We start from the raw sequence: 12,870 nt of genomic DNA on the forward strand, positions 1-12,870 counted from the left end.
CGTGAAACCTCACTCACTCACTCACTCACCCATCGACAAGACGCTTGTTTGTTGCACAGCTGACCAAGTTCGGACGTTCGCATCCTTTAAGCAAATTCGCTGGTTTAATTGAGAACAATCCAGGGATCAACAGCACGAACATCGATCTACTCGATTGGAATACGATGATATGTGGGTCAACCCAGTCAGCGAGCCTGACCACCCGATCCCGTTAGTCGCCTCTTACGACAAACATGGGTTACTGAAGATCAATTCTAACCCGGATCTTCACGGGTCGACAGTCATCTGAAGGATGATACTAGTACAATTCGTTGTAGCTGACACAACAAATACGGTAATAATTAACATATAACACTGTAACGGATAACTAAATATTTATTGCTTGTAATACACATGACTACCTCTTGCACCTCTTCAGCTGAATGACATCATGGTAATGGGTATTTCCCTGGTGTGTCCTTCAGTCAGCTGTTCTAATAGATATGTACATGTATATGCTTGATGTGGTATATCACGTTATACTTCAGAGTGTAGAAATAAGAGTTATACTTCAGAGTGTAGAAATAAGAAATATGAATGCCAGAGACTAACCAGTCTCGAGTATCCGATGAAACTGATGCCAGTGGGTGTTAAAGTCAAAGTAGCGGTGATAATTATATGAATGGAACCAAATCTTTGATGACGTGAGATGTTCCCGAAACAGTTAAGCATGTATCGAGCCTTTATAAAAGGTCCCCAGCATGGATTCTATTATGTGCATCCCACTTTGGATCTGTTGAAACATCACCGCATATTATAATAGCAGCTGTCTTCTCCCGCATGGTCGTACACGTCATCGCCCTTACTAACTGTACCATGGTCTGCATGGTCGTATACGTCATCGACCTTACGAACTGTATCTTTGGCTCCTGCATGGTCGTACACGTCATCGCCGTTACTAACTGTACCATGGTCTGCATGGTCGTATACGTCATCGCCCTTACGAACTGTACCTTTGGCTCCTGCATGGTCGTACACGTCATCGCCCTTACGAACTGTACCATTGTCTCCTGCATGGTCGTATACGTCATCGCCCTTACGAACTGTACACTTGTCTCCTGCATGGTCGTACACGTCATCGCCCTTGCGAACTGTCCCGTTTTCTCTTCCATGGTCGTACGTTTCATCCTGAATATTCTGGCCCTTCAGCACACGATCGTAAGCACCACGTCCGTCATGGTGTGACACAGGTTTCCCTGCTGCTGCATTACCCGTCTCTTCGTTTGCACATCCACGTTTATTCTGGCCAAGCAAATCGTATTCATCATCGACGCAGTTCCCATTCGCTGTTGCAGATGGCTCCAGAACAGCTCCTTGTTCAGTTTGAACATCCATTGTGCATAGGTAGAGGTTGTTGTCCATGGATACCAGAGGAAGGCTGTTGACCTTTGGGTCAACTGGCGCCGAAGCAAAGCAACACCTTTTCTGTCTAAACGTAAATAAATGTAAATAAATACTCGTTAAATACTTGTACTCATTAATGTCATACTCAGAAGTTCGACATGATGACTAAAGAGGTAATTCGTAGGAACCAAGCTTTAACTTTGAGACAATCGTAACTTCGACATATCAAAGTTCGACACAAACGTGTTTGACAACAAACGGTACAATATATAGTATCATATAAGACTTACTTGTACAAAACCAGCAGTAGAGTAATAACGACGGCTACAGAGACGACACCCAGAACCGACAGGCCATAGTACAAACCTGAAACCAAGACTGTTGGCAGCAATAGTTGTATGCAGATATGTAAGAACAGATTACACATCTGTAGGAAAATACAAATGTAAGGAGTTTGTGAGTGTAGGTTAACGTCACTTTCAGTAGTGTTCTGTTAGACCACGACATGTCATCTCCATGTGTGAGGAAAGATTAATTTAAAACTTTGAGTGAGTGAGTTTAGTTTTCTGCCGCATCCATTAATATTCTCGCTATATGGCGGCGGTCTGTAAATAATCGAGTCTGGACCAGACAATCCAGTGATCAACAGCATGAACATCGACCTACACAATTGGGAACCGATAACTTTAGACTGACGTTTACTGAGTAGGTGAAATCCATGTTTACTGATATGGTGCTGACATGCGAGCGCATTAATCATATGGTGGATTCATCATAGACAACAGGCATGTATATGGGATAACCAAACTAAACCAGCGAAGGTAGGGGATATTTGAGATATTCCCCTGGCTATTGGCCTGAACCCGTGAAGATCCGGTTTAAATTTGGTCATGCTTGTCGTAAAAGGCGACTAACGGGATCGGGGGGGGTCAGGCTCGCTGACTTGGTTGAGACATGTCATCGTATCCCAACTGCGTAGATTGATACGCATGCTGTTAATCACTGGCTTGTCTGGTCCAGACTCGATTTCCATTCACAGACCGCCGTTATATAGCTGGAATATTGCTGCGTGCGGCGTAAAACAACAAACCACAACCTAAACTATTTGTCTTCCTCCATTTCTGTCTCGTCTCTCCCTCTCTCTCCTATTTCTATAGAAATCATCACTCTCTCTTTCGTTCTCCTATTTCTATAGAAATCATACCCATATTGTTATTGCCTTGGTCGTGTTTATCCGAAAATGGCTCTGTTGTCTGTTGGATCACAACTCTGGATGCCTGACTAGTCAGTACAGACATAGTTGTTGTTGTTGTTGTCGTCATCGTCGTCGAGGTTCCTGTATCTATGGACTGCAAGGTGGTGTGTAGAACAGATGATGTAGTGGATCTCGTCATCTTCGGTGAGGCTGTTGACGTAAACAATTTTTGTATATACAAAACGGAAGTTTACCATACAGTGTTGTCTATACAAATAAACTTAAATGAATTAAATCTACGTGATTATCACATTCTCTCACCCGATTCACATATAGTTGGTAATGTTTTTTTAGAACAATCCTCCCAACGAAACAGTGAGGTCCCGGTCGTAGAGAGACAGAGTTTGTCAGCTGTGTAGGGATGTACGCTGTCAAGGACGTCGCTTCCTGAAATAATTCAGGATAGAATTAATGTTTCAAATATTTGTTCTTTCAACATCCTGTTAAAACTAAAACGTCAATAAATATAAACAACATTTGCGGATCTGAGCATATGACACCGTAGGAAGTAAAACTGGTCGTTATCTCAAGTTTGTTATGAGAGGAATCTGTCACATTCGGTCGGGTTCCCTTACGTGCGCGTTGTCGCATTCGGCTGGAGTCTTTCTTCATAATTTCCCCACAAGCTTTCATGGTCCAGATTAAATTTTTCACTGACACTCTGATTTAGCCGAAACAACGATACCTCCAGTGCCAACAGCAAACAAACAAACCCGAGCATATGTGATGAAGAACTGACGGTTTCTTCATCACATATGGCTCTGAAAGCCACAAGTCTATGTCTATGGCATCCATATCTACAATCCTTTGCCCAAAGTCACCATAAGGCCATGACACAGCAATAGCAGACTTGTCGTGAGGTAATAGTACATCAGCTCTACAACTCCTTAGTGTCGTTCACAAAACGACTATAACGTCTCGTACATGATGAACTGGGGAACTCTTCTGACCAATATGCTCACTGTGCAAAATATACACAATCTATAAATTTTCAATTTTAATTTTAATGAGGGCTTACATTGCGAATGAACATAGAAATGAACAAAGGTTAATCTACTTTTCTGCGACTTTGAATGGGTTATCCTACTTTATGTTATTATAATGCGGGATCCTATTTGGCCCTTAGGCAGAACAGGCATCCATGTACACCACTGCCTGTCGTAAAAGGTGCCTAGATTTTGTAGCCCAAGGTGTTCCAAGCAATCTAAGATCACGGACTGTTTGGATCGTTGCCAATCACTGGATTGTTTGGTCCAGGCGGTTTAAGTCGTCCTGAAAATCTGTCAACCTACCGTTCAACCATTTCTTCACATAGCCTCTCCTTAATCCAATCCAGTAAGTGTACTTCTCTTCATCCAATCGATACGTATATTCCATGGCATTATGAAGGTCCTTTTTATTTGTACTGGTCACTGTCACTAGGTTACACGTCCTGTTTGCTTCATCCCACTGGTTGGGAGTGTGGTGAACACAAACGGATTTACTGCATTTGTTGCCACTGTCTGTTGAACTGCGTACTAGAATGGTTCCGCTATCAGAGCTAGGTCCATGCATATACATGTACATGTACATCAATACACACGTGTTGGTAAATTGCTGTAGCCTTTTACCGTAATACCGACCCAAGTATCGTCTAACAGCAATAACATCATTTGTATTGTATTCATGTATTTCATTATAAAGTTAATTAATTATTGTCGGTATCGTTTTACGCTGCTTTTAGCCACATCAAGACGATAAACGTTTTAAATTGGGATTCAGACCCACATTGGAAGTCGAACCTGAAACTTCGAAACTTTAACCACATTGTTGCACCATCGACACATACTTGGTACTTACATTCATTTAATACTGTTCCATTTTTACAAGCAGCTGATCTTGACGTATCACAACTTGATGAATAATATTTGGTTTCCTTTCCAAACCATTTGAGTTCTGCATACACACACATGTCCTTATCATCAGCGTCAAATGCGATTTCTAAAAAGCAAAGAGACATAATACAAATCTTTCAGCTAAGGATTCGGTTGAGACAGGGGCCGGTGGGGAGGCCTTATGGTAAAAGCGTTCGCTCACCACGCCGAAGACCCAGGTTCGATTCCCCACATGGGTACAAAGTATGAAGCGCATTTCTGGTGTCCTCCGCTGTGATATTGCTGGAATATTGCTGATCTTGGCCTAAAAAATAAATTCACTCACTGGCTGAGACACACGAAGTCTTTTTCAGTCGTCGCTTCAAGACAGGCATCCGTTTACTTTAATTTGTCTAGTGAACATTTTCTGCAATGTATGACTGGTACCTCTCTAGCTATCCGCATCCCAGCCACACTTCCACATCCACGCCCCTCCCACGCGCGGAGAGGATGAAATCGATCCCGTAAGGAATATTCCTGTCTTTTAAGTATATTTCACGACTTCACAAATAGAATCAAACATTATTGAAGGTAGAGAAGAGAACTGCATATGCGCAATGGTCATGTATATGTTACTTTTACCTCCTGTCCTGTACACGGAGAGGCCGTCCTGGTTTCCACACCTCTCGTCATAGTTTCCAGGACAGCGGACTTCTGTCTGGTTCCATGTCATCTGTACCTGGTCACTGACTCCACAGAAGCAAGTCTCACCCTTCAAGTAGACATTTACCTCCAATAACCACCACTCTGCTAGTTTCCCCTTGAGTGTATTAAATAGGATAGTTCCCGAAATCTTCACTGAAAGAAAATCTCGTGTATTTTTATAGGTCTGTTTTGCGATTTCTTCAAGGCATAAATGCGCCATGTTTGGGTTTGGAGGATCCCAAAGTGAGGTTTTTGCCATTGCCACTCACGTCTCAAGCGCGACAGTAAAGCCTAGTAGGTCAGTCATGGGGCTGAATGACATCTCCTACTCATGGACCCAAGAAGATGTGGATGACACTTGGTGGAATGGCTGAATTCTTGTATAGCTTTGTGTAAAACTGCTGGTGATTCTAAGTCTAATTCTGTCTAATTCGTCCCACAGATGCTCAGTGGCATTGAGACGTTTAATCCGGGGACCTTGACGTCCATTACATGAAGCCTTTTTTTCAGAACTCACAGATGTGTTACGTATGGACAAACATTTTCTTACAGAATTTTGCGCCTGGTTAGCTGCTAAAACTAGTTTCTAAAAAACTGCCTCTCAGAGATGGCTACCCACGTCATCAGGGACTCTACCGAATCTGACGACATATTCTACACTACATCCAGTGTATAACGCCAACATTATCCACACAGATCCGTTCATGTTTCTTGGAAGAAGGAAAGTGATTCGTCACTAAACCAAACGCTACGACGGCGTCGGCACAGCCAATGGGGCCAACACTACTCCCGCCCGTGAAGGCGAATTTCGGCATCTGGAAACAGTTACAGACTTGGCAGGTATGAAGAAGTACACTCAGATTCTGTATTGCAGTAGACGTGACAGTGAGTGCCCTGCTTCCAAGGTGAAGACCGGGAATTATTCCATCAACGGGTTTTTTCAGAGGACGTAGGGGTTGCCAGTGACGATGGTGATTTAATCGGAAATTATAGAATTAAAAACTGACTTCGTTTTACAGTCTGGAGCTTCTGTCTGAATCAGTATGGTGTTATCAAGTGTGATCACAATCTTCAGGATATCCAGCATAAGTGTACATAACTACAATCATAACTGTCACATTTTAAGTAAAATATTTACATGCATACATATATACATACGTACGTACATACATACATACATACGTACGTACGTACGTACGTACGTACATACATACATACATACATACATACATACATACATACATACATACATACATACATACATACATACATACATACATACATACGTACACACGTACATACATACGTACGTACGTACATACATACACACATGCATACATACCGTGTGTGTCTGTCTGTGTGTGTGTGTGCGTATGCGTGTGTGTGTACCATATTTCTGCCAATCAAGTATGCTAATCTACCTGGGAACACTTTGATTTCATCTTTGCATCACCAAGTAAAAACAAATAGATACTCTTAAATCTTACCCTCAGTCCAAACGGCTCGTCCTCCTCACACATCAAATGGCACCGAGAGGCGGAATTACCATCGACATGATAACCATCTGACAAGGGTTCTGTGCTGTATCCAACGTATTTGTAGAAAGGGGATCCGTCTGTAAAGGAAATACGTTCACACTTCCTGATCCAACAATAACCGTGAGCATGACTGTAAAAGGATATATATCTCTAATACACTATTTCAACAGAACGGGACATATGTTCATGTTCATGTATTGTTCTCGTTTATCATACAGTTATCAAATTCTAAACTGGTGCTTTTGCCTTATTATTATTCTGATGATAATATTATCAACCCAATATCACAAAATATATAAATGGTTATGGTCAGCTTGTATAAATGACATTACTATTAAAGTGACATGTCGAGACAAGTGAAAAATCAACCCATTTTATCTGCGTAAACAAATTTCATTCCACGTAAAAGGCAGATATAACACAGGGTGACGGGAATATGGATTGACACCAGTTGCTTGCGAAAAGGGTAGAGATGGGGGGAGGTAGAGAGAGGGGGGGGAGAGAAAAAGCTTGACACAGAGAGAGCGAAAATGGGTGAGACGGAGAGAAAACGGTAGAGACGGAGAGTAAAGGTTAGAGAGGTACACTGTCACACCCAGTTTTGTGAGGTTCTATTATTTATTGAAACTATTCTAGAAATTCAAATAAACTTAATAGACTAGTTCCCGTTTGGAGAGTACACATGTAGGAGAAGTGCAGAGGGATTAAGTATACCTTTACAAAATGCAGCTTCATTTAAGGGTGATTTTGGCTTTCGGAGTGGCTGCTTAACTTCGGGGTCAAGTTTGGGCAAATGTTTTGAAGTTTATTTCACAAAATGAAGACACATATGAAATATGGAAAATATTGACTTTTTCTTCTGATTATTACCCAGATGTTTTTTGGAAAATATGGTACCTGTCCATTTCCATGTAGAGTATGCAATTGCGCCCATCCAGTAGTATTGGCCTGAAGTCATCTTCTGACTAATGGCGTCAGGTAGTACATCTGATTCGGGGATGTAGACTCGCCCGGTGCCACACCTTCCTCCTACAGCCTCCCACCAGCTGCTTTTGTTGTCGTTGTGTGATACTCCAAGTTGGCATCCGTCCCAGGTATGTCGTCGTCGTACCACTGGGCTGAAATGCCCAGAGTGAGTGAGTGGATTGTACGAAGCAGCATCCCTGCTTGGGTGTGGAACACACAAATCAGCGACTGGAAGCACAAGCAATGATCCGAGCCACTAAGTCACGATTCTCAATCGAATCCGGTCTTAAGTTCGAAATTATTACAGCAACACATCCATAGGGCTTAACATGGACAGCATCCATATTGTGAACGTCTACTATGACACTTCCATTGCATCAAATGTATACGATGAGATAAAACCTCCCTCAGACATCAGCTCATTAAATTACGAGTAAGGCATCAGGAAGCATGATTGCCTGCTTGCATAGAATGTCATGTAATGCATACTCCTATTTCTAAGTCCAGCTTGATAGTGTATGCAAGCATAAAGCGAAGGAAGTTTCACACATTTCACCGCTAGTGGTACGTATGTTTGATTCTCTTTTGCTTAAGGGAGCACTGACTGACTGAGTATAGTTTTACGCCGATTTTAAGCAATATTCCAGCAATATCACGGCGGGGGACACCAGAAATGGGCTTCACACATTGATCCCATGTGGGTAATCGCTTCAGGCAGCAACAATATCATGATTGTTTGTTTGTTTGTTGTTTAATGCCACATTCCAGCTATATGGCATCAATCAGTGGATAGTCGAGTCTGTACCAGACAATCCAGTGATCAACAGCATGAGCATCGATCAACGGAATTGGGACACGATCACATGTGTCATCTACGTTGGCAAGCCTGACCACCCGATCCCGTTAGTCGCCTCTTACAATAAGCATGGGTTACTGGAGACAAATTCTAACCCGGATCTTCACAGGCACAATACTAGTACTATGTAACTGGTGGTGAAAACTGTTAAATTATGAAGCGTGATATGATTTTAATATGTTTAGTGCCCTGCAAAACCCATTCGTGACGATATTTTTCTCAGATATGATGTCTGACATGCTTCATGTCAATGTCATATATATTTTCAACACTTGAGTTAACCGACGATTTATCCGACGAAACACATTCTGTCGTGCGTTAAAGGCTAAATAGCAGTGATAAAATATAACTGAAAACAGGCCAGGTGGTCGTCTAAAGAATAAACATGTACTGCCCTACCAGTAGCATCCGCCACTGACACGTTTGCGAAAAATCATTTGAAACGAATCCAACTAGGCGTACATGTTTAAGTCATTCCGAACTGGCCATCATGTTTTCGGCATCACTATTTGTAACCTTATATTAGTATTAATTATTTTCAACAACCAAAATCATCTGAATACTTACAAAAGTGACCTGCATTAGCTGTACAGCAGACGTGTAGTACGAGCAGCCAGAGGCGGCGAGTGTAGTAACAAAGGAAGACGGAAACCAACGGGCAGGGTCTGATAGTACATGATTCTGAATCAGCCTCGTTTGATATCGACGCTTCGCCATGGCGAATATCCGGGTGTTATTGAGTATTTAACGGTAATTCATTTGGAACCGAAGCACTCAATTTACAAACGGAAACCAACGGGTCTGCGCTCATTGACATCGAGTCTGAGTATGTCATCACATAGATCTCTGAATCAGACTTTACGTCATTTTTGATCATCACAGCTATCTACGCATAATATTCCGGGAATCAAATACCATTTGATCACGTTTTCAACCAATCAGATTCAAGAACACAGTGACTTTTGGTTTACACTTGCTCATTACTAATGATAGTGTCGTTTTGGTTTTTACAGCTTTAGTTTGATTGGAAATGAATCTCATGCTATCGCAATTGTTTTATTGTTATTTTCAACAAGATCTGCACAAAGAACTTAGTTAAGCACCCCTGACATATCTCACGATTGAATGAGCCCCGATCTTAACCCTTTGGAGCGTATCTGGGACATGATTAGTCGTCGTGTGGAACAAAGGGATCCTCCTGTACAGAAGCTGGTCCAGTTGGAAGCTGCTGTAGACGAGGAATGGCGTAGACTGGCCCTTCTGCGGATCAGGAGGCTGACATGGGGTATGAGGAGGAGAGTATTGGCTGTCATAGTCACATGGAGGTTACACTCGGTATTGACCTTGAATCGTGTATGACTCGCAAAATGATATTTTGAATGTTTACATTCACCAATGAATTCAATATTAAACATTCCAGGGCCAGACATGGTTTTGTATGAACATCAGTGCACTTTTAAATGAGCAATAATCATCATAAAATCAACATGGATTCCAATCATTTTGTCGTTTTTTGTGAGTCAAAGGACCATCCGGGTCAGAAGTTTTATGTTCGAATAAAACAAACACACACACACACACACACACACACACACACACACACACACACACACACACACACACACACACACACACACACACACACACACACACACACACACACACACACACACACACACACATTGAAAAATTTCCGGATCCGACTATGCATGCACACAAGGGGAATGAAAATCCCCAAACTAGGCTGAAGAAGAAAGAAGAACCCACGAGATTCATTTATACTCCATCATTCCCTCTTACAACTTACTGTCAGTGGTATTTTTAACACAAATTAGATTAAAGTCCGATTGCCAGTCGAATTGCCCCCAACAAATTTAGTCGAAGTGCCCTGAAGTTTTGGTCAAATTGCACCAGGGGGTAGTTAAAATGCCCCAATTTATTTAAAAGGATTAAATATAGGCCATAAATGCATAGTTTGGTCAACTTTGATATTATGTTCGTCATATAAAAGTATATCAGACACGTGACCTAAGGCAGCCAATCATACTACGGCAATGGATACCGTCCTCGTCAACGAAAACTTTCGTTTTTCATAACGTTAAACACGATGTGTTTGTTTTGTTAATTAATTAATGACCACCAAACAATGTTGATTCACCGCCAACAAGATTGATGTATACTGTACCGCTAAGTGGCTGAGCTGACAATGAGTGAGTTCGCTAATCATGTCGTTAATTGGGTCTTGGGGGTAGTAAATCAGTTCGCTGTAGCCGTTAATTCGCTACTCACGAGTTCGTTATTCACGTATAATTTTAATGATATTATAAAGGACTGTTGACGGGACTTTTAAATTTGTTCGCTATATCCGTTTGTACGCTATATCCGTGTTCGCTATAACCATGTTCTACTGTACATAGATATGAGTTTACTAATGGAACATTTATCAGACACATTACTTCCTAATAACTCTTATATACGCCGAAGACCCGGGTTTGAATCCCCACATGGGTACAATGAGTGAAGCCCATTTCTGGTGTCCCCCGCCGTGATATTGCTGAATATTGCTAAAAGCGGCGTAAAACCAAACTCAGTCAGTCAAAATCATCTTCAACCAGCTTTCTCCTCTCTTCTGCTGTCAAATCTGCCTAGTCAACAAAGGAAGTCGTCTGCTACACCACGGGGATAACTTTTGATGTCGTAGGTTCATTGTTAGGCATACAAGACCTTCCCATATTGAGTACCTTACTACATAATGCAACACCTATTTTAAAAATCTTTTATCGGTATTAGGAAACAAAGATTTTCTCAATAATCTCTGGGAATGCTGTATATTGTGTACAAAACGAATCGGGTTTATCACGTTCTGTACTTAATGAGATTTAGCAGGTAAACGTGATGCTATGAATGAGATTTGTATCATCAACTAACATTTATAATATACCTGGATTTATAATGAAATACGTTTTATCATAGATCTCCCAGTTGTCTTGATCAGTGGCTGCTAACAAAACAATATTACTTATGACGTTTATCCCTCTTTGAACTCTGGATGTAGAGATCGCTGAATCTTTCGTAAATCTGGGTGGTGGATCTAGGTGTTACAATGTTGTGACTGATTATGTACCACCACGCCCTGGGGTTGGATCTAGGTGTTACAATGTTGTGACTGATTATGTGTCACCACGCCCTGGGGTCGGATCTAGGTGTTACAATGTTGTGACTGATTGTGTACCACCACGCCCTGGGTGGTGGATCTAGGTGTTACAACGTTGTGACTGATTGTGTACCACCACGCCCTGGGTGGTGGATCTAGGTGTTACAATGTTGTGACTGATTGTGTACCACCACGCCCTGGGGGGTGGATCTAGGTGTTACAATGTTGTGACTGATTGTGTACCACCACGCCCTGGGTGGTGGATCTAGGTGTTACAATGTTGTGACTGATTGTGTACCACCACGCCGTGGGTGGTGGATCTAGGTGTTACAATGTTGTGACTGATTATGTACCACCACGCCCGTGGGTGGTGGATCTAGGTGTTACAATGTTGTGACTGATTGTGTACCACCACCACGCCCTGTTGGTGGTGGATCTGGGGTGTTACAATGTTGTGACTGATTATGTACCACCACGCCGTGGGTGGTGGATCTAGGTGTTACAACGTTGTGACAGATTGTGTACCACCACGCCGTGGGTGGTGGATCTAGGTGTTACAACGTTGTGACTGATTATGTACCACCACGCCGTGGGTGATGGATCTAGGTGTTACAACGTTGTGACTGATTGTGTACCACCACGCCGTGGGTGGTGGATCTAGGTGTTACAATGTTGTGACTGATTGTGTACCACCACGCCGTGGGTGGTGGATCTAGGTGTTACAACGTTGTGACTGATTGTGTACCACCACGCCGTGGGGGTGGATCTAGGTGTTACAATGTTGTGACTGATTATGTACCACCACGCCGTGGGTGGTGGATCTAGGTGTTACAACGTTGTGACTGATTATGTACCACCATGCCCTGGGTGGTGGATCTAGGTGTTACGTGACAGATTGTGTACCTGGGTGGTGGATCTAGGTGTTACAACGTTGTGACTGATTATGTACCACCACGCCGTGGGTGGTGGATCTAGGTGTTACAACGTTGTGACAGATTGATGTACCACCACGCCGTGGGTGGTGGATCTAGGTGTTACAATGTTGTGACAGATTGTGTACCACCACGCCCTGGGTGGTGGATCTAGGTGTTACAACGTTGTGACTGATTATGTACCACCACGCCGTGGGTGATGGATCTAGGTGTTACAACGTTGTGACT

The 12,870-nt window shown here is 42.4% G+C and overlaps 1 protein-coding gene across 2 annotated transcripts; it reads right to left on the reverse strand.

Moving 5' to 3' along the window:
• Positions 1-357: 357 nt before the first annotated feature.
• LOC124285980 lies at positions 358-9,188 on the reverse strand. 2 transcript variants are annotated; one of them, XM_046722286.1, is made up of 11 exons: positions 9,124-9,188; positions 7,632-7,852; positions 6,684-6,811; positions 5,134-5,263; positions 4,478-4,618; positions 3,931-4,155; positions 2,900-3,025; positions 2,588-2,788; positions 1,674-1,761; positions 736-1,468; positions 358-705 (listed from the first exon to the last, which is right to left on the reverse strand). In XM_046722286.1, the coding sequence occupies exons 2-10, from the start codon at positions 7,690-7,692 to the stop codon at positions 784-786; spliced, it is 1,785 nt and encodes a 594-aa protein (XP_046578242.1). In that variant the 5' UTR covers positions 7,693-7,852; positions 9,124-9,188; the 3' UTR covers positions 358-705; positions 736-783. The 2 variants fall into 2 exon arrangements, with proteins under 2 accessions (XP_046578242.1, XP_046578244.1); XM_046722288.1 differs by lacking the exon at positions 9,124-9,188 and having other exon boundaries at positions 1,674-1,749.
• Between the last annotated feature and the right edge of the window lie 3,682 nt (positions 9,189-12,870).

The sequence above is a fragment of the Haliotis rubra genome, unplaced genomic scaffold (genome assembly GCF_003918875.1).
Source record: "Haliotis rubra isolate DU_JTF1 unplaced genomic scaffold, ASM391887v1 Scf371, whole genome shotgun sequence".
Classification (NCBI taxonomy): Eukaryota; Metazoa; Mollusca; class Gastropoda; order Lepetellida; family Haliotidae; genus Haliotis; species Haliotis rubra.